This window comes from Macrosteles quadrilineatus, unplaced genomic scaffold (genome assembly GCF_028750875.1).
Source record: "Macrosteles quadrilineatus isolate MER2022 unplaced genomic scaffold, UCM_ALF_1.0 Scaffold_4__1_contigs__length_99947679, whole genome shotgun sequence".
Lineage (NCBI taxonomy): Eukaryota > Metazoa > Arthropoda > Insecta > Hemiptera > Cicadellidae > Macrosteles > Macrosteles quadrilineatus.
In genome coordinates, this window is record NW_026542597.1 from 87921761 (window position 1) to 87949164 (window position 27404).

At 33.9% G+C, this 27404-nt stretch overlaps 1 protein-coding gene across 3 annotated transcripts in view; it reads right to left on the minus strand.

The window, feature by feature from the left end:
- Positions 1–3472: 3472 nt before the first annotated feature.
- The window catches only part of LOC128992657 (carbonic anhydrase 2-like), a 102697-nt gene continuing 78765 nt past the window's right edge, over positions 3473–27404 (minus strand). For all 3 annotated transcript variants that reach the window (XM_054416349.1, XM_054416347.1, XM_054416348.1), the window contains exons 2-8: positions 24752–24827; positions 19950–20074; positions 19438–19519; positions 17896–18046; positions 11707–11812; positions 9774–10004; positions 3473–3577 (exon numbers count right to left, since the gene is read on the minus strand). In XM_054416349.1, the coding sequence (XP_054272324.1) occupies positions 3473–3577; positions 9774–10004; positions 11707–11812; positions 17896–18046; positions 19438–19519; positions 19950–20074; positions 24752–24827 (876 nt within the window). The remainder of the gene's footprint in view (positions 3578–9773; positions 10005–11706; positions 11813–17895; positions 18047–19437; positions 19520–19949; positions 20075–24751; positions 24828–27404) is intronic.

Consider the following 27404-nt stretch of genomic DNA (forward strand, 5'->3'; position numbering starts at 1 on the left):
AAAACTAAACAATTTTAACTCTTACCTGCACACGATTTGTGGGAACCGTAAACCCCAACCTGCACGGAGATATCAAATTCCAAACTTTTTGGTATAATGGTGTAATTTGTAGTTAGATAGGTGTTAAAAATAGACTTTTGTTGAAAAAAAATATTTTTCTGGTATTTATATATGTTAAAAATGGTGTTACACATTACGTAACACCATGCACCCCATAGTATTAATAGTTACATATTTTGTAACACCATGCAGTATTTTGAATTATTCAATAGAGAGCTTTATATTAATTTTATTGTTTCGGTTACTTCTGAAAATTGAAATAAAACAATATATTTATTAAACATGACTTTATTTCACTTAACTTAAATTACTTGGCCTACTCTACAGTGTGAAATCGTTGGAAGCAGGTCTTGGATTTGCTTAGGCACAGTGGGACTTTGCAAAAACTACAACTCCAAAATGTGGATACTTGTCTATCTTTTGTACTGCAAACGGCACATCGTCGTCTGGTGCTTCTTACTGGCTGATGTGAAGAATCACTTTGACGTACTTCCCGTGGGATTTGCGGCTTTCTTCCTGTGAATAGTGGCGTAGCGTCTATAGCAATAGGAACAGCTTGAGTGAGACTTTTTCCAACAAGACCAAACACGATTTGACGGCAGAAAGATTTACTGTCATACCTCTGAATGGGCAAACAGTTATGCATAATATATGCATTTACAACAGCTAAATCAATAAAATAAAATAAAATACGATGCCACCACTTTTGGCTCTGCCTGTCAATTTCATAGTTGGACTTAAGTTGATCGAATTTGTCAACACAGTTCATATTTTGGTTGTAGTCACTTACGGCCGATGGGCAACCAAGAGTAATGCGGCTTCCGTCTTTCTCTTTTCTCTTTACCGTAGCTTCGTCACGGGGGTCGTGGAAATTGGACAGTAAATGTACTGCTTTGTTATCAATCCATTTTGTACAAACAACACTGTTGTTGCTCACAAACCACTCACTCTCACCCCTTTTCATTTCTTTAGTGTTTCGAAAAGCAGGGAGGTTAACCCGGTCAATCATGACCGTGCCGCAAGCATTGATCTCCAAATTCTTCAGGTCTTCCATCAAAAAATAAGTAACGAAATAGTTGTCAATATAAATGCTGTGATGCTTTCCTACAAGGTCTTCAGTCAGTCGCTTTACAACAGTTGGGCCTAAATCATACTGCCTTGTGTCTCCAACTTTCCCTGTGTAGATTTCAAACTTTAGTACATAGCCAGATTTGTCAGCCAACAGCCACAACTTGTAGCCCCTTTTAATGGGTTTTTTTGGCATGTACTGTTTGAGTCCACTTTTGCCTTTGAATTTGATCATGGAATTGGATCACTGCAAGCACCTGACCCGGGTGGAAGTTGTCTTTGATGTTTGCAGCTATATCATTCAAAAAGGGGCGTAATTTGTAGAGCTTGTCATAGTCTGGAGACCCTTTATCAGGTTGTAAGGTATTATCATTTAAGTGTAAGTTTCCTAACAACCAGCTAAATCTATTTAGTGGCATTATTTTACTGATAAAAGGATCGTTCAGATCTATAGCAGATGACCAGTAATCACGATAACTTGGGAGGCGTTTTATGCCCATCAAGATATTGATACCAAAAAATGCCTCTATTTCCTTATTATTAGTAGGAGTATAACGTTTTCCTGACTGCTGTGCATATAAGTTTGTTTGAAAAACAATATCTTCAATTACTTTTTCTGAAATAATGGTTTTGAACAGTTTGTAGGGAGTGATGTCATCCTTTGAGGATACATTTTCTGAAACCCCCATCTGCCCTTCTACGATACCTGACATGGTAGGTATATCTTGTTCATTTTGACTCCATGTTGGTGATGGCCGTATATCTGGACCAAACTTTGGATCCTTTTTCGGTTTTGGGAGACAATCTGTTTTTTTCCTTGCAGATCCAGAAGTCCCAGACGCTCTTTTACTTCCTCGCAAATTGTTAGTTAGTTTATTTGTAGTCTTCATTTTATGTGTTTTTCTTTTTTTAGAAGTAGAAGGTTTATTAACTTCATTTCCCACGGCTTGCGGACTTGATGCTACTGAAGGGCGAGGTTCAGATAACTCTTCCTCAGAGTGACCAGGAATACTAATGGTTGCTGATGTCCCAGGCAAACTGATTGTGGAAATTTCTTGCTCGGTCTCAGATGATTTTCTTCCTAGTACATTAGGAGCTTGTTTTCGTTCGTATGTCTTTATTTTTGTAGAATCAGATAATTTAATTCCACAATTTTCCACAACTTGCGGACTTGCTAACTCTTCAGGTTGGATACACGATTGATTTTCTCCAGAGATAGATGAAGAGCCTATGCTGGCTACAGGAGAAAATAGTTCTTCTACTCGTACATCTTGAAAACCCATATAGAGGTCATTGCCTGAATTGTTCGGTTCAGTTACAGAGATGTCTGGCATTGTATGGAGTATTTCATCTGTATTTTCTAGTGGTTCTGCATCGTAAGTTTGTAAATAATCGTGATCAAAAAGGGAATCACCTGAAGCAATAAGTTCTGTATAACTTTTATCGCCACTAGGCAAAAAAACAGAAGATTCTTGTTGATTGTCATTCTCCAGGTCATCTTCACTGTCCGTGTCCGACGGAATAGGCTCGAACACATATTCCACAATCTGGTTTGGCGATAGAAATTTCCGATCAGCCATCTTCCATGCCTGAAAAGAACAAATTTCTTTTAGAATATACAATAAAAATAGGCTTTTCACAGAAACTAATAAGCTAATAAAAATATCAATTTTCACTTTTTATTAGGTGAATTAAAAATTGAAATATAAGCCTCATAAAGTGTGATTAATTTGTCAATAATAAACCTATATTAATAAACATAGTAGAGTTTTAAATTAATATCAATGTATGTCATCGTGCTGCATGGTATTACAGTTTAGGTACTTCACAAGTAACCATGGTGCATGGTGTTACATTTTTTGTACTCGGTGATTTCAACATTTATGGATAGTAAAGTTGCAAAAACTACCATTATTATGTAGCCTGAGGTAAGGTAAGGAACTATATTTTCATAATAAGTACTTATCATAGTCATAACTTAACTACTTACCTCAGAAAAATTCCACTAAATGTGCAAAACAACGAATCCGTGTTTCCCTGATTACAATAACAACTTTAGGCGGCAACAAAGTGGATCAGACAATCAGAACTATTCATGCCATCTAGTGGTAACATAAGGAATTACGTACACTTGTTTCCTAAACGTCCGCAAGAATGCGCTAGTGATAAAAATAATTAACATCTGGTGTTACATTTCTTGTAACGCGTGCAGGTTGGGACTTCAAATAAGTGTTACACATTGTGTAACGCGTGCAGGTAAGAGAGGGACTATAAATAACAAATTATGTGCAATAAATAGCATATTATTTATTTACAAAAACTATTTACATAATGTTTACACTATTTAAACTGCATAAATTAGAGGTCGGCTGTTGAAAGACTGTACTGGTCTTATATTTTTCCTGAGCAACTGGTAGTTGTTGGATAGTATGTTACGGAAAGCTTCCACCTGTAAAAATAGGCATGTTTAGACTTGTACTGATTTGGTTTTAGGTTTTATCAGACAATGAGGTTATTGAGAGCTAATGAGTGATTAGTAAACTTTTTATAAATTCGGAAGACCTGCAAGACGTGGAAGAGGAACCAGGAATTCAACTGACACAAGAAATGCTGAAGGAGAACGTCATGTAAGGCCTAACTATGCCAAAAGAACGCTGGAAAATGAGTTGAGTGTTGTTTCTTACAATCTAGGCCCTCTTAACAGCACTTGTATGTATTGTGGTGCATTTCACTTCGCAGAGGAGGCCACAAATGGACATTTCTGTTGAATGTAATTTTATTTTTATATAATATGTTTGCTGTTACTTGTTCTGTATTTAATTTAATTTATGTTGGTAACAGCTGATCATGTGTAAATAGTTAGGATTGTTTTTATTGTAATGAGAATTGTTGAATAAGTTATGTTTGAGTAAAAATGTTGTGTGTGTGTACTTCAGTAAAATAAAAGATGATTATTGTAACAGTAAGAACTTAGGTGTTAGTAATTTACTTTCACTTAAGTCAACAGGTTATGGGGCCCAGAAAAATTCATTAATTCAACTAGTGATGTGTCAAAACCAAATCTCAAATCTCAAAACCATCAAAACTTAGGAAAAGTTTCGGTTTCGAGATTCGATCACCAAGTTTCGAGATTCAAAAGTTTCGAAATTGAAGATTTTGGCAGTTTTATTTTTGAAACTGCTGACATTTTTTTGTGCCATTGTTATTGTTTTCAACGCTGTTTCCAAACAAGTTGGTAGCAACAGAGCAAACATCACCATTAACAGTAATGAAACAAGTAAATTTTATTCTGAACTTCAAAAGGTATCTTAAATACTAATAACTGGTACAATTCAGTTTCACATCAATATTTACTAAACACAAAGAAATATTAACCACTAAATGTTCTAATTGATCTAATATTCATGTTTATGTTGGTGTTAGAAGTTTAATTTATTCATTTATTTTTTTGTTTATGAAAAATTATGTTGTATTGGGTTTTTAAGATTATCAGTCACATTCACATATTTATGTTATGTCACGGTCAGGAGTCGATCTCTTTCAGTTTTGATTGCATACTTAACATTTTGTGATTATGTGTATTTTTTTTTGTAACCTTGACCTTTGTAACCAGCTAAGTAAAAAAGTTTCGCGTTTAGGTTTTGGGATTCGAGATTCGGCATTCGATTATTTAAAGTTTCGGTTTCGGTTTTGAGATTCGAAATTTATGGTTTTGACCATCACTAAATTCAACCATAACTGTAAAAACAAGAAGTAAAGTAGTAAAATCCCAAGAGTTAATAGTGAAGGTGAGTGAAATAGTAAAAGTAAGACTAACAATGGCATCAGTAAAAGAAGATGATTTCGTAGAAAAACTCAAAGGAGTTGAAACTTTTCCATTGTGGAAATTTCAGATTAAAATAGTATTTCAATCCAGTGATTTGATGAGTATTGTTGATGGTTCTGAGAAACTTGAAGATATGGGCGATGGAAAGAAGAAGGCTGATTGGATTAAAAGAGATGCCAAGGCTCAGAAGTGTATAGTTAGTTCTATTGAGAAGGGACCGATGTTACATATCATTAACTGTGAAAACTCAAGAGAAATGTTTTTGAAGCTGTGTAATATTTATGAAAGAGACTCAGAGCAGCAGAAGTACTCGTTATTACAAGAATTCTTTAACCTCAGGTATGAGCCTAATTCTGATATAAGTTCTCACATAAGTAGAATTGAAAAAATAGCACACAGACTAAAAACTTTAAAACAAGATATTGATGACAAAATGGTAATATCAAAAATTCTTGTCAGTCTGCCAGATAGATTTAAGTATTTTGTAACTGCCTGGGAATCAATGCCCAATGAAGAAAAGACATTGGCAAATCTAACAGCGAGACTGTTAGCTGAAGAGTCAAGAAGTGAGTTAAAGGAGGTAAGCCTAGAGAAAAATCTTGCGTTCCAAGTTGTTTGTCACAACTGTAAAATTCCAGGCCATAAAGCAAAATACTGCAAGAAACCTACACACAATTGGGCTAACTCTGATAATGAAAGGCGATGTTTTAAATGCAATGCTGTTGGTCATCTAGCAAACACCTGTGGAAATGTAAAAAATTTTGTTAACAAGTTTGAAAAAAGAAATGTAAAGCCAAATTTATTTTGTAATATATGTAAAAAGTCAAATCATAATGAAAAAGATTGTTACTTTAGAAAAAGCCAGAACCTAAATGTCGCTAGTAAAACTGTGTCTTTTTTGTCGTATGATGATGATGGACAAAATGTTCGGGGTAATAGTGGGACTATAAACTTTGTATCTGAATGGGTTGTTGATTCAGGCACATCTTCACATATGACAAATTGTGAAGATTTGTTAAGTAATAAACAAAATATTTCTTCTGAAATATATGTTGCTAAGAAAAATCAAACCATGTTAGCTTCAACAAGTGGAACTGTAAAATCCAAAGAATGTATCCTGAATAATGTGCTATATGTTCCTGAACTCAGTAAAAACTTGTCTGTTTCTGAAATAACTAATAATGGTGGTGAGGTTACTTTCTCTGAAAATAAAGTTATGATAGGACTTAGAAAAACTGGAGATCAAGTGTTGGAAGGCATAAAAAATTCAAATGGATTGTTCACAGTTAAGATCTTTGATATTAATAGTAATTTAAATGCTTAGTTAATAGAAAGGGAAACAAGTAAACCGGTAGTGGATGATAGTGTAATTTTGTGGCATAGAAAAATGGGACATATTAGTTTTGATAGTTTAAATAAACTCATTTCTATGTCAGAAGGTATAAAATTGTCTGGCCAATGTTTGAAGACCTGTGATAGAAGAACGACTTGTGAAGTCTGTTTACAGGCTAAACAGACAAGGTTGCCTTTCAATACTGAAAGAAAAAGAGCAAAAAGACCACTAGAAATAATTCACACTGATGTATGTGGACCAGTAGAACCAAGTACTCATGATGGTAAAAGATATTTTATCACATTTATTGATGATTACACAAACTTTACTATGGTTTATCTTTTAAAAGGCAAGTATGAAGTGTTTGATGCAGTAAAACAATATTTTGCAGAAGTAGAGGCTAAATGGAACTTAAAAATTCACAAGATCCGATGTGACAATGGTGGAGAATATATTTCGAAGGATCTCCAAGATTTGTGTAAAACAAAGGGTATAGTGTTAGACTACACTGTTCCTTATTCGCCACAACTAAATGGCAAAGCTGAGAGGATGAACCGAACTCTTTTAGAAAAAACAAGAGCACTGCTGTTTGATTCAGAATTAAGTAAAGAGCTATGGGGAGAAGCCATAAGAACAGCCGCATACATAGTAAACAGAAGTCCTTGTGAGTCAGTTGACACTACACCATGTGAAAAATGGTATGGCCAAAAACCAGATCTATCAAGATTAAGAATTTTCGGCAGCAAAGTTTATGCTCGTATAACGAGGCCTAACTTAGGAAAGTTGGATATCAGAAATGAATCATTTATTTTTGTGGGATATGGTCTGAATGCATATAGGATATGGGATGAACGCTCTAGGAAAATAAAAGTCTCAAGAGATGTGAAATTCGTTGAGTACAAAAGCAAGCATGTTGGCAAAGAACAGGAGAAAACAACAATTATTGAAGACGATGACAGTCAAAACGATGAGAATGACCAGAAAGGAGACAAAAATGAAAATGACAAGAAAGAAGACAAAAATGAAAATGACCAGAAAGAAGACGAAAATGAAAATGAAGATATTGAGAGTGCAGATAATCTAAGTGAGATAAGTAATAATGAAGTAGAGTTTGAGTTGGTTTCAGACAAAAATGAAATCAATGAAGAACAGCCAAGTTCAAGTAATACTGATACTACACAAAGCATCAAACTAAGAAGAAAAACTAAACTACCTGAAAGATATAAGGATTTTGTGATGTTGAAAGATGAAGAAGCAATCAAAGGACCAGATAAAAAAAATTGGCTACAAGCAATTGAGGATGAGAAAAACTCCCTTATTGAGAATGAAACGTGGGAAGTGGTTGACAAAAAGCAAGCACCTAACAAGAAGATCCTAAGTAACAAGTGGGTATTAACAAGAAAGGATAACGGAAAATACAAAGCGAGACTAGTTGTAAGAGGTTTTGCCCAAGAAAAAGGTATAGACTATGAAAAAACCTACAGCCCAGTTGTAAGTAATTCAACTTTACGTTTGTTATTTTCATTAGCTGCCAAACAAAATCTCAAACTAATGCAATTTGATGTTAAAACTGCTTTTCTCTATGGAAATTTAGATGAAGAAATTTATATGTGTGTACCTGAAGGGTTTGATCATAAAGATAAAGTTTAGAAATTAAGAAAGACTTTATATGGACTTAAACAAGCATTTAAATGGAACCAGTTGTTACAAACTGCTTACTAAAATATGGCTTAAAACAAACTCAGTCTGACCGTTCTGTTTTTACAAATGGCAGTATTCATCTTGCTATATTTGTTGATGATGGAATTCTTGCTGGTTCAGATGAAAGAGAGATGAAGAAACTTTTGAACGAGCTGTCTAGAGATTTTAAAATAAAAACAGACGAAAACCCATCAAACTTTCTTGGAATGGAAATTTTATATTCAAGGGAAGGGATATTGTTAACACAAAAGAACTATTCAAACAGTATTCTCGAAAAATATGGAATGATAGATTGTAAACCTGTAGACACTCCAAGTAAGCTGCCTGACAAAAGATTATCCTTACAAAGAAGTTGTAGGAAGTTTGCTGTACTTATCCAATAAAACCAGACCTGATCTTACACTTGCTGTGGGATTAGAAAGTAGACGTGTTGAGAATCCAAGCAATGAAGATGTTGTAAATGTCAAACGAACCTTAAGATATATTAAAGGTACTCAAGACGCAGGAATATTATTTTCAGCATCAGGAGAAAATTGCCTAAATGTATATTGTGACGCAGACTATGCAAATTGCAAGCATACAAGAAGAAGTACTACTGGATTTGTCATAATGTATGGAGAAGACCCAATAAGCTGGTGTACAAGAAGACAACCGATTGTAGCTTTGTCCAGCACTGAAGCAGAATACATTGCAGCGGCGGAATGTGTCAAAGAACTGTTATATTTAAAAACTTTCTTGCAAGAGTTGAGTGGAACTAATGTTGAAACAAACCTAAACATGGACAATCAAAGTGCTATTAAGCTTTGTAAAAATGGTATTTTCAATAAGCGAAGCAAACACATTCATGTTCGCTACCATTTTTTGACTGAAAATGTAAGGCAAGGTAAAATAAACATTTCTTTTGTTTCTACATCCGAGAATGTTGCGGATATGTTTACAAAACCCTTGAACAATATTAAGTTTCATAAATTCAGCAAAGCTTTGATCAACTATCCAAAATCTTGAACAGAAGACGATACCTAATCGAGATATTTATTTTTTGTTTCTTATATAAAATTAAGGGAAGGTGTTGAATGTAATTTTATTTTTATATAATATGTTTGCTGTTACTTGTTCTGTATTTAATTTAATTTATATTGGTAACAGCTGATCATGTGTAAATAGTTAGGATTGTTTTTATTGTAATGAGAATTGTTGAATAAGTTATGTTTGAGTAAAAATGTTGTGTGTGTGTACTTCAGTAAAATAAAAGATGATCATTGTAACAGTAAAAACTTAGGTGTTAGTAATTTACTTTCACTTAAGTCAACAATTTCAACCCATGTTGCCACAATGGATTCATTAACATGCCACAACCACAAGTAAATGACGAACTAAAAGAGCTGTTTTTACATGATTCTAACTTCATAAAAAACATAAGGCAATACAACAGTGCAATGGCTTTTGCGTCGCTTTCCGATACACAAAAAGAGATTCCTGAAATGGGCCTTACTGTTTTAAAATTCAGGGACAAATTCATAGATATATTTGACTTACTACCGTGAAATGGGGAGTTGCCTTCATATTCACAATTGTGTCTAAATTAGGGGCTATGGCCCCTACAGGCCACTAGTATTTTTATAATACTATACATAGAAATTGAAAATACTTTAATCAATCTTCAAAGATGAAACTGACATGAAACCCAGGACAAAACCCTCAGATTTTTCAACAGGCTCAAAAGTCTACTTGCGAGATGAATGTCTTCAGTGTCTAACAGTTCTTGGAATTGGGACTATGCCTCACCTGTCGGGAAGACAAGCTGACAGGTCGAGGATAGACGATCCACATAACATTCTCTGTGTAGGGTGGAGTGGTGAGAGATCCGGGATACGCAAAGTAGTTCCGAGGTTCCCCGAGTTCTTCGAGCCACTCGAGTGCCTCGTGAGCGTTCACTGTGATTGACGAGCCCGGTAGCCTGATGTAGGGAAGTTTCCTGACCAACTTCTCCACTAGGGGATTGTCTGTGTTCCCTGCCTAGAGAAACAAAGAGTTTTAAATATTTTGTGATACATAGAGAAGTAAGGTAATTTTTTCAAATTCTTTATTAACTCATAAACATCTTAAAAAGTACAACGTTCAAGGATAGGAGTGTCGTCATAATAAAAATTAAAAAAAATACTATCTATCTATCTATATATTAATAGGCAAGCATGTTTCTTTAAAACCTTTTTTCTCAGCTCGTGTGCATCGTGGGGTAAATCTACGCATACCGTTAGAAAGCTACTTTCCTGTAGGTGTGCAGAATCCCTTTATAAATTTAAATAGGCTCAAAGATAAGCACAAAAAATGAGTTTAAAAATTTGAAAAAATTAACATGGATCTTATGCGTTGCCATGCTGGTGACAAAACAACAACGAAATATAAACATAAAATCAAAACAAATGGAAGAAACTCCAATCACATGTTTTATTTACAGTGTGGGGTGAAAATAGAGAAGTGAGTAAGTTTACATTACATATTTATGGTCGAGTTTCGACCACTGGACGACCTCTCGTAACTAATAAATTCACACAACTCAAAATTATTACTACTGACATCAAGTAAAAGTTACCATTATAAAAAACAACAAATAAGATAAAATCCTGCTAAAATTAATGAAAGCCATAAGGTATGTATTCAACATGAATTTAGTTTACACAATTAAATTAATTCTTGTCCGTTTAGAAAACATCAGAATAGAAATCTTCTATTGTATAATATGCGTTTTCAATTAAAAACTCATGTAATTTTTCTAGGAGTACGTTTTTTTGGATTGTTGGTGATTCTTTTAGGTAGTTTATTAAAAAATTGTATAGCCATGTATTTTGGTGTACGTTCAAAAAGAGTTAGTCTATGTATTGGGAATTGATATAAATGTTTCTGACGTGTGGAATAATTATGTGTAAATTTCAACTCTTTGAAATTGTCTATATTGTTAATTAATAGCTTAATCATTTCAAAAATGTACATACTTGTGATGGTTAAAATCCCTAATCTTTTAAAATGAGGTCTAGAACCTTTTTTCTTTGACACTTTAACCATGGAAAGTACAATTGATTTTTGTGCGTTAAGAAGTTTTTTTGTTTTGGGACTGGATTCCCAGAGTACTATACCATACCTTATTATAGAATCAATATAGGCACAATATACTAATTTACATACTTTCAGAGATGTTGCATTGGTATAGGTACAGAGGAAATATTCTATGTTATGCTTAAGTGGTGTCTAGGGAAAAGTCCAACACCGCCCCCCTCGCCTTCATGTACCACAACGGTCACGGTGGAGGAACACCCAGCTTGTGCCCTGTGTGCGGTGCTCGCCGCTCTTCCCTGCTCCTTACAAGTATATTCCATGCACAACATACTCGGGCTGTAAGCTCACCATTGTCCCTTAAGCAAGTTCCTCTGTACCTTACTTCTCTGTGGGGGATGGAAGTATTTTAAAAACATTTTTTTTAATAAACAACACAATATTGAATGAACTCTAAAACCGAGCTTACAAAAGTTAAGTTAGAGTTTACAAAAAATGCTTAAAGTCTTTGGTTATTAGCCTATCACTATTCAAAATCAATGGCACTATAAATCCAACGACAATTTTCCCATGCAGAGTAATGTAAACTCAGTTTTAATAGACTCGTTAATCATCCTCTTTAATTATTTATGCTAGATTCAAGTTTATTGAGTCAGATTTTGATCACCTTCCCAAAGAAAGCAACCACTGCTAGTCCATCTGGATGCTTCATTGCTTCCGATTTGTTTCCATATTTTGAATTAAAATGTACACAGTGCCCTTCAACTGCATATCTGGAACAAACGACAGAGAACATAAGTGTATTTTGATCAATCGTAACAAATCAAAATTGTGTAAAGCAGAATTACCTAGGTATTAAGGAACGCGGCAGCGTTCCGCCCCGCCAAGTCCCCCAGCGGTACACAGCTGCTGCAGTGTATATATACATGACGTGACAAAGTGGCTTTTTTACTCGTCTATAGCTCTGAAGAAACAAAAGCTATTAAAATAATTATTCATCTACTGGATAGGGGCACTCATTCTCAACAAAATAAAAAAAATAATTTAAAAAACGGTTGTGTTTGAGCCAAGAAAAAGTAGTTTGAAAATTCACAAATTTTCCGTGTTCTCCTTCTTCTCCTTGAATGTTGACGGACCTACAGCCCAAACCACTGGCCCAATTTTAATGTTTTTTATGTTGTTTGAAAGCCCTTAACGTGTAGATGTGCCTTTTGAGGGTCTCAAGTGCGTTGACCCATAAACCCTTGGCAAGCCCTCAAAGTACGATTTTGGCCCATTTAAATAACATGGGATCAAAATCAAAACAAAAGAAGGACCAGCTGCGATTAAATCTCATTTAATTTAAATGTTAGAGAAATTCATAGGAACAGCTGAAAAATTATTTTAAAACTTTTATAAAGTATTTTTTCAGGTATACCGAATGATTTGATTTACTTACTATATAAAATTACTTAGAGCAGTGATATTCCCCGATACTTTCCATTGAAAAATGCAGTGTACCGATAGTACACTGGTACAGCAGCTCGTCATTTTAACAGTTTAATACTACTTAACAAAACATATTATGAAACCTAGGAACTTGAAACTTAGTACTATAGTTCGGCCGCTTAGAAAGCGACCTCCTCCAGCATTGGTTTAGCATTAGCGCGCAGGTCGTTTTCTAATCGGCTGAACTATAGTACTAAGGTTTGTTTCATGTTTTGATACACTAAAACAAATAAAACAATCGGGAAAATCACTCTACGTATGTTAAACAAGCAATTAAAAAGTAATTTTTATGTAAATTTAGGATAAATGAGTTTTTCAATATTTGTTTTGTTTTATGCTATTTCTAACAAACCTAATCTGTTTGATTAATTTTTTACTTCTCTAATAAAGGCTCAATTTACACTAGTCTTTAGATATACGGGTTTAATTATCAGAACACTTATGTAACACCAACGCATTTTATGTTGTTCAATATGACCATTGATGAAATTTGAAACTGAGTTTAAGCCCAGGGGGTTTGTTAAATAGTAATTTTGGTATGTGTGTCAAAAAGTTTTTAATTGGTTTAAAGCAGATAAGACCAAAACTGTAGAATTTAGTTGTACACAAACAATATTATTGAAATTAAATGAGATGTAGTTGTGTCGTGGTCTATATATCAGAGAAAATAGGATTTTTATTTTTTCTGTTGATTTTCTACAAAAATATTGTTAATGCCATTGTACTTTTATGAAATTAAATAATAGAGGTATCTATTGTTGAAGAATTGAGATAAAAATAAAATGGGTTATTTAAAAAGGGTGATTATACTTTTGAGGAAGTAGTCATCGCAAAACTAACCGAATGTACATTTCTTGAACACAGGCGGGGCACACCCAGACTTTTGATTTGGGGGGGGGGGCTCCTTGAGTATGAACTTTGCCGGGGGTCTGGGGGGTTTTTAGGCTATTTAGGGACGAATAAAGAGATTTTTTTACTGTGGAAAAACATTTTTTATTGACCAACTTTCTGATTTATTTACAAGTGATTTTGAGTTTTATACAAAAACAACATTGGTATTTAGGGAATAAATAATACGATTATAATTTTAGCTGTGTAAATATAATTAGAACAAATTAGATGTAAGTTAAAGTTACAGATTTACAAAACCAAATCTAGATGTCTAGACGATCTTTTGAGAATAGAAACTACCTCCGTACTAGTGACTTCAATTTCTCTGTGAATATTCAAAGCTGCAAGTCCACTCAGTCTACAAACACAGCTTGACTTGATAACATCACAACAAACACTGTACAAAAAAATTCAATCTTGTACTCAGATCCAAAATTTAACGATTGTCAACTACACACAGCACACAGTGCGAGTGCGTTAAGGTCAAGTGAGCATTGTGCTGTCTCTGTCTGTCTGCATAAATACTTGTTACAAAACGCGTGCTCCTTGCTGTATTTAATTTAAATCTTGTTGTAAGAATAGTTTTAAAGTTAATGATATTTAAAAAACTAGTGAACATTTTACGTATTTACAGCTGACTCCTGACCCTCGTAAAGAGTTAACCCTAGGTTTTTGGGGGCAAAGCCCCCCCCCCTGGGTGCGCCATTGCTCGAACATTTATTTTTTTATGTCAATGCCTGTATCGTACTCCTTCTGTATACTTTCAATTTAGTAGGAAAATATTTAATAGATTTTTTATGTATTGAAGGCAATCTGCCACCTTAATTATGTTTTTTCATCTTTTTGGTGAATTTGGCTAATAACTTTTTTGTTTGTTTTATTAGTGTTAGGAATAAGGTTTCCAGGTGGAATTCTTTTTTTTTACCCTTTCATGTATTTTATAATTTGAAATGTTAAGGTTTTTAACATTTTTTCCGACATATTTTAAATTTTGAATAATTTTTTCCTTCTTAACCAATTGACATGATTTTTTTTATTTTGTTCATTACAACTTAAAGAAACTTTCATCTTATGGAAAATAAGATAAAATATCTAGATAAAAAGTTACAAACAAACAAAAAACACTCTTTATTTATTTTTTATCTAAATTATATAAAACACTTTTTTACGGTTACGGTAGTTTAAAGTTAGAGATTTTTCCATAAGACAAAATATTGGTCATATAACAAAGAAATGGTGGTAAAAATGTCATAATTCGATGTATAATACTTCAGAAGTTATTCAAATTTTTTTAACAAGAAACACGGATAATCCAACTTTTGGGAATCGGAGTTCAAAGTTGAGGCCTACACAGGAAAGCTCCTATACCGGCATATTGCCACTAGGCAATACCATAGGCTTTTTTTACATAGATGTTATATATACGAATATTTATTAATTTTTTATTTATTTGTGACATCAAAGGGATGCCTGTTTTATTATGGGCCATATATGTCTGAAAACATTTTGATAAACAACAAACCAAAATATTAGAGTAGGCCTACCTATAAATAGAATTTTTCTGATATTTCGTGTAACTGCGGTACCTGACATTTTATTAGATTTATTTTTCCATAAAAAATTATCAGATTGACATTAAAATTTACACATATACTCAGAAAAGTATGCAGAATAAGAAAATAACATATTTGGAAAATATAAAAAAATTCTAAAAAATGGCCATTTAAAGATGGCTGATATCAATTAAGTGGTATTGCTACCTAGGGTGTTAAACATTTAGCCAGTAAGATATCTAGATCTATAAGTATAAAAGAGGATGTTGGTATATTTGGCACTGATAAACTCAGACACCGCTGAACCGATTGCCACGAAACTTGGTACATACGTGTAGAATTTCATGGAATAGGTTTATACACCATCAATTTCGTGATCCGTTCAATCGGCTCCGCCCCAGTGGCTCTGGAGTTTCCCATGTTAACCTTATGAGAAATGGAATTAATGAATCTTAACAGCTGTTTCAATTAAACAAGTTGGTTCTGTTCTATGATGTTCAATAGCATTAAAGTTACAAGGATTACCAACAGGGTGCAGCACTATTATTTCTTTTACATTTATGACAACAGCTAATTTGCAACCAAAAGGTGAGTGAGCGTAGCGAACGAACTTCAATCTGGAGGCGAGTTAGCGTAGCGAACGAGCTAACCTGAAGGCAAGTGAGCGCAGCGAACAAGCTCCAACCTAAAGGTGAGTGAGCGTAGCGAACGAGCTCCAACCTAAAGGTGAGTGAGCGTAGCGAACGAACTTCAACCAGGACGTGATTGAGCCATGCGAACGAGATCATCTTGAAAATTAAGAAGTTAAACGGGGCAAAGCCCGCGGGTTACAGCTAGTATTTAAATAAAAACTTAGTCAAGTAGCTACCTTTTTCAATTTATAACACAGTTACCCCAGCAACCCTTATTCACGGAACATTAATCGTTTTTGCTAAACCCATAATGTACTACTAGGCTATGGTAAAAAAAACAAAAAAAAACACTAGCCTAATATTCTATTAAAAGCCGCTGTGATTTTATGTATTTGTAATACAGCTCTTTAAGTGTATTTCTATTACACTAAATAAATTGTAAAAAAATCTTGCTGAACATCAAACAAAAATAATTTATTGAGTTTAATAAAAATTAAACAGTACCGTACACAGTGGATGACAAATCATTTGCAACTATGGGGATGAAAACAAACTTTCAGGTTTGAGTTGTACTTTAGGTACATGAGGAAACTTTTCATGTGCCACTAAAATACGTAATAGTTCACATTCCACAAATTCTATTTTCTTCAAAAGTCCACCGAGGAACTTCTCATCAAGACTAAGAATGGTTGTAATTTTCCTGATTACCTCTTGAGTTTCCAATAATATTGCAACGTCTTGAGCAAGTGATCTCAATTGGTTTATCCTAACAAACAGACACTCAAACATGCTGTAGAGATTGAATTTTCGATAATCGACAAACGGAGTGTTACAAGTCAACAACTCCAAGCAACAAATTTTATCTTCCAATGGTCTCAAATCACAACAAAGATCATGAACTTGGCAATTTAAAATTTTTTGAGTTGCTTGTAACTCTTTACACGTTTGTAAAAGCTCTTCAACTTTTTTTTGATTGAGACGAACAATTACTTCTCGTTGCCTAAGATCTCTGGCCATTCTATGGAAAACTTCCTCTTCCTCCTCCGTTTCAAGACACCACATTGCAAGCAGATCCTCAAGTTGTTGAAACGTAAGAGTTTTTTTACTCCAGGCTGCGTAACAGTTAGTCATTTTTAGTTTTGACTCTTACCAACTATATCGATAGTAATTGTTTGTATTTTATGTTCTTCTCCGTCACTGCAGGATTCGCTCGAACTGAGTTCCGAAGTACCAGAGGAAATTTCGGAGACACCACATGATCTACTGCTGTTTCTTGATTGCCTTCTTCTGGCGGGTTTTTTTTTGGGTTGTGCTGGTGGTTGAGATTTCCCTGATCCTTGTCCTTGGTAGTTAGAAGGATTTGTACCTGGAGGACGGGAGGTACAGGGATTAGAAGGGGGTTTTGAAGGCAAAGGCTTAGAAGGGTTAGGGGGTGTTGACCCTTGAGGCGGGGATGTACAAGGACTGGAGGGGTTTGAACCTGGAGGTGGGGACGTGGAGGGATTCGACGGAGTTGGTCCTGTTGACGGGGATGAACTAGAAGATGGTGGGGGATGCCCCTGTTCAGGAGGGCTTGTCTGACAACTACTACACACTTTATTTGGAACCTCAGTGTTTGTGCTAGCCTCACTGCTTGAGGGTTTGATCACTCCGGTAGGGAACACCGGAACATGAACGATGTTGGGCGGAATTTCCGGAGCAAAAAAATCTGAACTTTCTTTCACAAAAACAAACCGCTTTTCCTCCTCAGTGTGAATGATGACCAAACCGCCTGGTCCGGCAGTAGTGGTACTTACTGCTTTGATAATATAACCTGATGAGTCTGATGTTAGTGTTTTAACTACTAAATTATTTACATTTTGCATATTTTGTTTTGGTCCTGTTCACTAACACAGCAAATGTCAATTTCATTATTTTACAAGAGTATTTTGAAGACTTCCTTTGAAATAATTTATAAGCACTGAAAATTTAGTACAATTTTGTGAATGTATTTAGGTGTAATTGTATACAAACACTGAAAGAAACAGATGAATGTTGTTAAAAAATCATATGCTTTTTTCTGATCACAAAAGTAGAGTGAATTTTGGGGATTGTAATAGATGGTAATAGACAGTATATTCTTTGTTGACAAGTTAGTATAACAACTTCATAAGTGTTTTTACAATGGTTTTCTATATGGAGTGATAAAACTGAGGTTTGTTTTTTTTTTTAGTGAAACTCCAAACCTTTTTCAGTGTCCTTCCATATTTAAGAGAGTGTCCTATTACATTTTATTACAAGTTGTGCACATACCTTCTGCTGTTTATTTTATGTTCTCCGCCAATGAAGTCCCGAGCACCCCAATGAATATGAAGGTTGTCAAACTCAAACACACCTTCATTAAACAGAGGTCCTCCAAGTAATTTGGGTCTCCATGAAGTATGTTCTGGTAGTTCAAACTCAACTGAAATCGGAAATAGGGTACTTGTTAAACCCCATTCAGTGGTGATTTGTCTTAACAGTAAGGTTATAGATACATATTAATTTTTTAAATTGTATAAAATAATAATAAATCAGCCTATTTTTCAAAATTTGTGTTAAGAGTTACTAAGACCAAATGCAATCATCAGGATTTGGGGTTGACATCTCCCACACACTAAAATATGAAATGAAAAAAAGATAAAGACACTTTCAAAATATCAAAAAAACACCAAAACATTCTCTTTGAAAAATCACAGGATATTTGTAAAAACAGAAAATAGGGCTGTAAAAACGCTTTGCAATGACTATGATAAATTTCACATTGGAAAAATTGGCAGGTCCTTTAAAAGATTTAAACACCTTCCTAAGAAAACCAGTGACTAAAAATCCAATTTCGGCTACCATCTACCATCAACCTACACAGGAATAAAATCTACACTGAAATAAAAGAAAATTTGTAGCCCTCACATATATGCCAAAAAGGCAGAACCATGACAGCATTGGAACAATTCAAGATTTGCAAATACATTAAAACCAGTAAAAATAATCTGTTGAATTACAAAATTACCCTACAGTCCAACATTCTTTTTTACAATTATAAAATCAGACTAGCCCAAACAATGCTTCACTCACGTCATCAGGACAAAGTCAGAACCAGATCACTACCAGGATCTGTGGTCCTTCTATAATCGAGTCTCCACACGTCTGTCACACCTCAATACTGTCTTGCCCAAGCTCGCATGTTGAGTAAAACATGTCAAATAGTTGACTAGTGTTTAGTTTTGTTTGTGAACTTTTGATACACCTTCTCAGGAGTTCATAAACAGATCTGATGATGGTGGAGTCGCCAAAATGTGCATAATTCAGTGGGATAAACTTGGATCATAAGTGGACAACCTTATACACACCAACATACACATATTTAAAGACGAAGACAAGTGAATCATGAGCTGTAAACAAATGAGATTATACAGCATTGTTACTAAGTACAATTTGTTCTTAAGCCAGAATCATTTGCTAAACGCCCATAATGATCATGGACAGCTGAAGCTAGATTAGAACAATTAAAGGGATATTGACTTTTCTTGGGATATAACCCGCAATACTTAGCTTTGGGTTTGAAATTATGCATCAGCCAAAAGATAATATCCTCAAATACTTCACCCCATAATTTTACGATAACTGATTTGAGCTTGGCTGTACTGGTTAAGAGTAACCCAGGTTAGTCGGAGGTCATTTCCACACTTGGTTTTATTCTGGATGTGCTGCCGGAGTCAAAATTCGAAACAAGATCCGTAATTGAATCAGGATATTTGTGGGTTTATTGAGACCATAAGGAGAAAGTAAATTAGAGAGTTTAGAAACATCACTTACCAGTTGTGCCAGTGTTTTGGCATTGTAGTTCAACTTCATCTCTAAATAAGTCTTTGAAAATAAGTGGAGGAAGTCGCAGCACCTGAATTAAGAAATAAACTTTTGTAAAATTATGACTTCTTTAGATACAAATAAATTGTTATATTTACTTGTAGTATATGCCCAAACATGTTTTTGGTATAAAATAATAATAGGGGATTTTAACTAGCAAATTTGCTACTCCATAGTTCAGAAAGCTGTATCTCTTATTGTAGGTGCCTATGAGGCAAATCTGTGTTTTTTTTTTAGTTCTAAATCAATCGACCTATTTTTTTTTATTTAAAAAAATATTTTTTCAACTACATTACTGATGGACTAATGTAGTCAAGAGAAAAGCAAAAGTTAAGTTTAGAAATAAAATTATCCTTTTTCAACAAAGAGATTAATTATTGTTCTTAAGGATCATTCTTAAGGACAAGAGGATGGTACTAGATAGTAAGACTTTCCACTAGAATTTTACATAAAATAATTACCGCTGCATGACTGCTCCTTATGTTGATGGGAGATTGTAATGAGGGTGAGTAGAAGTGTGGCGTATCGGGAGTAGAAAATACTCGGTGAAACCAATGCGGCACTTCTAGAGGCCATTTCTGCAGGGCTGCCAACATAAAAAAAACTTAATGTACACTCATCATACCAACTAATTACATGTCACCTAATAATGCTTAACACTTACTTATATATTGAATTTTTCATAGATAAGTGTACATATGCTAGCAAGACATTACCTATATTGTTACAAATTTTAAAATGTAATCTGATTTAAGCATTTTAAAGCAAACTTGTTTTCTCAATGAAAATTTTGGATCTTTATTTAATTTCCGGCTTTAAATCTGTTATAGTCACCAGTAATAATTTGTTATGCTTAAAACAAACCCTAATTTTCTTAAAAGTTTCTTTGCTTGGATTGTAACAGCTTTGACTATTCCGATAGTAATTAATTGTTGTAGCCAAATTAGTGGCTAATTTCAGACTTTGGGGTGAGGAACTTCAATCCCCAGAAAATTTTGAGGGCTTGGAATGTTCTCCCTCAACAGAGTTATTTATATACAGGGTGGTAAAAAAGTCCCAGGACAGTTAAACATTTTAAAAAATAATTCAGATAGAGCTACAATACTTGGTACAAAGTTACATGGCATAAAACTCTATTTTAACACATATTCAGTGATCCAATAACTCTTCAGGGGGACGGACCACAAGGAGTCGGAAGAAAATCTTAAATGGAAGCATAGGTCATGCACATCAAATTAAAGGTCTTTTTTAGTAGAATACAATTCCGCAAACCGCACTTCAAAAGGTTGATCATACGCAAAATGACAGTTGTTCAAAGATTCATTTAATTTACATTGCTATTATACGCTTACTCCTCATAGGGCACAGCCCTAGGAATCGGAAGAAAATTGTTAACGTAAGCATAGGTCGATATGCACATCAAATTAAAGGTCTTCACTAGTAGATTACGATGCCGTAAATTCAAGCTCAAAAGAAAACCTGAGTAAAAAATGGCAGTCGTTCAAAGATTCAAAATGGCGGATTCAAGAAATCTTTGAACATCTGCCATTTTGCGCAGGATCAACCTTTTGAAGTGCGGTTTGAGGCATTGTATTCTACTAAAAAAGACCTTTAATTTGATGTGCATATTGACCTATGCTTCCGTTTAAGATTTTCTTCCGACGCCTTGTGGTCCGTCCCCCTGAAGAGTTATTGGATCACTGAATATGTGTTAAAATAGAGTTTTATGCCCTGTAACTTTGTACCAAGTATTGTAGCTCTATCTACATTATTGTTTAAAATATTTAACTGTCCTGGGACTTTTTTACCACCCTGTATAGGCCTAACAGATTTTTGAATACATTATTGAAAACCAAGTACCCTTTTACGATTCATTTTACTAGGCAACTAGTGTCAATATTTATGCCATTTTCATGTCGTTTCTATCATAACATATACAATAAACTTTTTAAATAAATAAAAATCATCTGACTGATTAAATTATAACTTTTGCTGAATTTAAATTTCTTCTCTTCGCCAAAACCTATAATTAAATTCAGTCAGATAATTTTTTTAAATTTAAAAAGTTTATTGAATTTGTAATTTATAGAAACAACGCATGAATAAGACATCAATTTTTAAACTAGTTGCAGCCTAATAAAATGAATTTTAAGAGGGTACTTAGTTTTCAATAAAGTATTCTAATATCAAAATAGAAGCTCTAATCACTACCATTTAAATAACAGATTTTATGTTTACAAACCAATAGTGTGAACACACAATATTTTAGCTATAGAGTTGATTTTTACTCATATGGTTAAAAGAATATTTAATTTGCCTTTTTCTGCAGCGTGAAGTAAAACAAAAATGTGTCTAATTGAGCGGAGCGAGCGAAGCGAGCGTAGCTCTTTTGGATCAACTTCAATGCAACAAATAGAGAAACATCACTCAATAACGGCTGAACGCATTTCAGCCAAACTTAACAAAATTACTTAGACTAATAGTGAGATGGTTTTTAAACAAACAAATTTCAATTAGATAATGCTAATGCAATTTAAAACGAACTTAAAATTTCCAATTTTTAACATTAGGCTTATGGGACTAAAGTAGCCATATGACAGTTTTTTGTTTACAAGAAAAATGTAAACAAGAGAACCATAAGGTATTTCTGAACTTTCTAGACTTTTCTTTTAAACGTTCTTAAACCATTCCTATGATTTTAATAAACAAGAAAATGCCGTTAAAACATTTTTTTAAGGCGCGGAATTCACTGAAAATCGAGAAAATATACGGAACTACTTTCTTAATGCGCGGAGCATAAACAAGGAGCGGAGGGATACGGACCAGTGACTACTTTCTTGGGAACCTATTTGTGTTGCCAGCTGATTAGAAACAGCCAATTAGAAATCAGGATTTAATAAGCGATATATCGAACCGCATCGAAATCGATATTTAATCCGATAATACATCACAGGTTATATTATGTTGAATTACATCGACGGTACTGTAAGTTATTACACTTATTAATAAAACGCAGATTGAACACTGATCTAATTTAGGCATGTGGGGAATGTAGGTCGGGGTTTATGAGTATTCGTGATTAAAAAACGAAATAATATGTTTATGACGTATAATTATTATTACAGCGTGGATAAATAAAAATATACTTTAAACACCCAATAAAAACGAAGAATACGCTAAAAATACCCCCGCCGCAGCAAACCTGCCGTCTAAGCGAATTTTCATTTGGCTGAATTGATTTTCAATTGATCTATTTAAATAACATTAGGTTTAACGAGTACCTAGGTTTGCTGCTACAAGGAAACTAATAAAGTGTGTGTTTTAAGTAAAATAATTATTGCTTACAGTAGTAGAAAATGAATATATTTGCCAAGTTTGAACAAAAGATATCCATAAACAAGCAAACTACAACATTTTACAATATTCTCCATAAGAATAACATGGGAATTTTAAATTTACAATTTTTTTATTTTTCTCCGTAACCAATAACCGTACAAAAACACTTTGATATACTGAATTGTTTGTTTTTTTAAGCTCTTTAAGAAGGTTTAGAGAAAAATTGGGAAATTTTGTGTTTTGAGGGTCAAAAGTGAGAAAAACCAATTTTTACCCCATAAAACCCTGTTCCATGGTCCGATCATGCTGGATCGCGAACTCATTCAAGTTTATCCCGCCTTACACCTTCAAACCAAATTTCATCAAAATCGGATAAAAATTACTCATGTTATCGTGTTCACGGACACATATATATATAAATCTATATATATATATATATATATATATATATACACATATAAAAATTTGAACGAATGGTGTTTTTGGCCTCTGGGGACATCAAAATGAAAAAGTAAACCGGTCCCGGGCCTAAGTCTTACCATGAGACCTACGGTAATAGCTACTTCCCTATAGGGAAATTCGCTAATAGTAAAGAAATTTCTGTATTAGGCTAATTAATTTGAGTTGTTTAGATAAGGCCAACGTTGTGACAAAATAGGATGACGTAATAGGAGACCAAAGCTACATTGTCTCTGGCATGTCTTCCCTTCTATTATTATTATGTTTTCACATAAATCAGCTGATGTAATGTTTACTTTTCACTTTTGTTATTATTATGCCTACATTTCAGCCATGTTTAATTGTTCAATAGTATTTTTAGCAGTTAAGCTTTTTGTTTTACATAAAAATACAATTGATAATTCAGTCCATTTAAGTCATTTAGAAGTGTTTCAATTAATTTGAGTATAAAGTATTTTACGGTTGTGTTTTAAAGTTAAAACAGGCCTACCTTTTTCGTGTTATGTTTTATTAAGGCCAATATTAAAACCAATTCAACCGATTGGAAGGGTTAAAATGAAGACAAATTTAATGTTTATGTTGCACAGTTGACTTTCAAATTTCCCCTCATGTTTTTATACTTAAATGTTCGTTTTTTATACTTATTGTTTTTTATACTTCAATACTTTTTACCGATTGCCAGGGTCATAATGAAGTCCACTGTTTTTTTTTTGTACAGTTGAGTTTAAATGTAAAATTTCCCTCCTCTTTTTTACTTTAATACCCGTTTTCCATGTTATTATCATAGTCCCAACTACTGTAATTTAATCTACTTTTGCAAGAGGTAGCCTATCTGAATCACATCAAGATGTAGTCAAGAGGTAAATTATTAAAATTTGAATCAATAAAAAAGCATTAGTATATTGTTTTTTTCTATTTATTTAGTTAGTTACCCAAATATTAAATCAAGTTTTCTCCGCTCAACTGGCTTTCACCGCTCTGAAAGCAATCCTAGTAATAATCAGTTATGTGTAAAATATGAGTACCGGTATTGTAAGTTTACACATTTTCTGCAACTAATGACATTTTGTATTTACTAAAAACTCACACAACTATGGTAGTTGCGGTGACATAATGTGCAGTCGTCTAAAACTAAAAGCTGATTATTTCCATTTTCTATATCTCGATGCATCAATATATGAATAGCACTCTACTGTCAAGTGTTAAGGAACAGCCAATTAGAACACTGCAGTTGATAAGCTCAAATGTCATAAAAATCCATGTCACTAAAGATAATCTCAAAATTGAGAAATTATACTACATTCAATAAAATTTGCTGCTTCATTTATTTGTATCTTTTTCTGATGCAAAAGCCTAAATTAATTATTTAGAATTAACCACCTCAAAGCTTTAATTCTGTGTTGAAACTGTATAAAAGCTCCATAATTATTTGTTTAATATAATAAAAAATATGGAAGACAATAAATACCAAAGAATGGGTTGTATGCGGAACAGCTCAAATCCAGGAGAAAAACTAAAATCAGCCAATGCCATAAACTGCACATCTGCAAAATAGAAATACCAATGTAGGTAAGTGAATAACATCTGACGCTTTGTTGGGCTTCAAGGTATTTTTAAGACCTAAAAATATCAGCAGAGAAGAAAACTAAAGACACATTGTTCATTCAAGATTGATAGCTTTTGAAGTTCAAACTGGAACCTACAAAATACATATATTAAATTAAAGAAAAACATTATAACTCAGTACCTATTTTAATTTTCACACAAAAATATTAATCGTTAAAAAATATATAATAATCAAATTAAATTTTAACAACCATACCACATTAATAAAGCAAAAAAGTAACAGATAAATTGAAGAGTATGGTTAACAGAAACAGAGACTATTAGAAACAAACACCCAATACACTTGGCAGCTGGATGCAAAAGATCAGGAAATATTAATTTTGGGAGATCTTATGAATATGCGATTAAGGAACCACACGTGCGTAGTTAGGAAATAATGATCACTTTGAAGGATAATTGAAGTAGTATTGTTAGTGTTCCCTAGATGCTCTGTCCTGTCGAATTTCAAACAAGGACACAGCTGATTAACATTAACGATTTTATATTGAGATAACTGTAAACAGTCAAGGTCATTGACAGACAACAATGAGAAGTTTTATATTATCAATACAACACGTAGGTGCATTTTTTTACCCAAATATGAGTGAAGGATAGTGTCAGATGATCTGTGTAGCTTTGTTACTGACCAAGATCAGCTGTTTCAGGAGGGTCATTTATCAACAGGAACATTAGCCAGCCCAACAATCAGGAACAGCTTAGTCCAGTTTGGAACCATCAAAAAGAATAACTTCTCTATATATGTGGTATCAATGGATTTCTAGCAAATTATTAATTTAGGCTGCGTTATATGTCTACATTGTTTTAAGTTGTAGGAAAGCTGTAAAAAAGAACCATACAATCTTACCGAAATATAAGTATTTAACTATAAGTAATCAACTCGAGAAACAGTTGTCTCTCAACATGGTCAACTAAACAGCAGCTGGTACATACTTTCCTATGAGTTTATCATAAAATTACTTACCGGCACTTAAGGCCAGGCGCACACAGGCGATCTTGAGTCGCGCAACAGTTGCCCGACTAATCTGGGGACTGTTGCGCAACCCACCCGGAGACTCTGAAGTCTAGCGGCAGTTGAGCTAGAGAGCTCGTATTTAAGTAGTTTTCTGAAAACTTCACACAACAAAAAGAGAGCAAACACTATAGGTCGGCCGCTTAGAAAACGACCTCCTCCAGCATTGGTTTAGCATTAGCGCCCAGGTCATTTTCTAGCGGTTGAACTATAGTGACAGATCTGGCCACGAGTAGTTGAATTCCTCGGGTGAGACTAGCTACACAGTGACAATTTAGTTGCATGTGTGCGCATCTACACTTGGTTCAATGGATACCAAACCTGGAGCGACAGTCCCGCAACAATTCAGTCGCAGAGCAGTCGCTGGCAAATTGGGTTCGGGAACATCGGTTGCAACAGTTGCGCGACTGTCCCCAGACTGTTTCCTTGGTGTGCGCACTCCCATTTAAAACAATGTTGAACATTTTAGTCGGGCAACTGTTGCGTGACTCAAAATTGCCTGTGTGTGCCTGGCCTAAAAGAACTCATTTAAAATCATCCTAAACTATGCAAGAAAGTTTTTAATCAACTCCAACCATCTTTTAAAGCTCAAGACCAACTTGAATTATTTTATATCGGGTCTTTGGCATCCAGGAACATTAATCTAAAAAATGTCATCTTTCTCAAAGCTTTATTAAAAAATAATAATAACTGTGGTGTAATGGTCGTTTTCCTCATTTACTGAAGGTAATGTTAAGTTTTCTTTATAAACCAACCAAATATGAATTGTTAATAAGGAAGACAATTCCTAAGTACTAAACAAACAACTACACACCATTAACAATTTGATTTCCTATAACGTGTTTAACATAAATTTAGGACAAATTTGTAAAACAGCTATGAATACAAGAAGTACTTACACTATGCTTGATGGCACTGCAAATCTAATATGAACTTTCTACACTAACAATGCAGGCAAAGCAAAGTCCCATTATCAACATGTGAAAGTATAAGTTACAAGTGTTGTCACAAAATACACAATCTGCTAATCATAAGAAGCTAATAAAGTTACTGATCTATGTTTGAATTTCTTTGTATCTAGTTCTACCTCGGGTTTGCGTCATTGTTTTTCTTTTGACAAACCCTTCAAAATGAGGGGTTACTAAATAGGGGTTGTTATTTTAAAAAATAAGTCACCTCCACCCCCTACCCTGTTTAAGGGGTAAAAAAATATTGTTGATGTAAAAAATTGCGGAACCTATGTTAACAATCAATTCCACAAACATAATATTTCTATCTATTTCGGTTTTAAAAATAGGGATTTGTTTCCAATATTTGTGAAATTGGTCCTTTTTCACTTACAGTAAATCAAATTTTGGAATACCTGGCATTTTGCATACAGTCATAAAACAGTTTTTGTATTTCTAGTCACCAAATATTGTTAGCTTTTCATTGAATACATTTTCTTATTAACAATTTACTGATCTATGTTTGAATTAATTTGTAA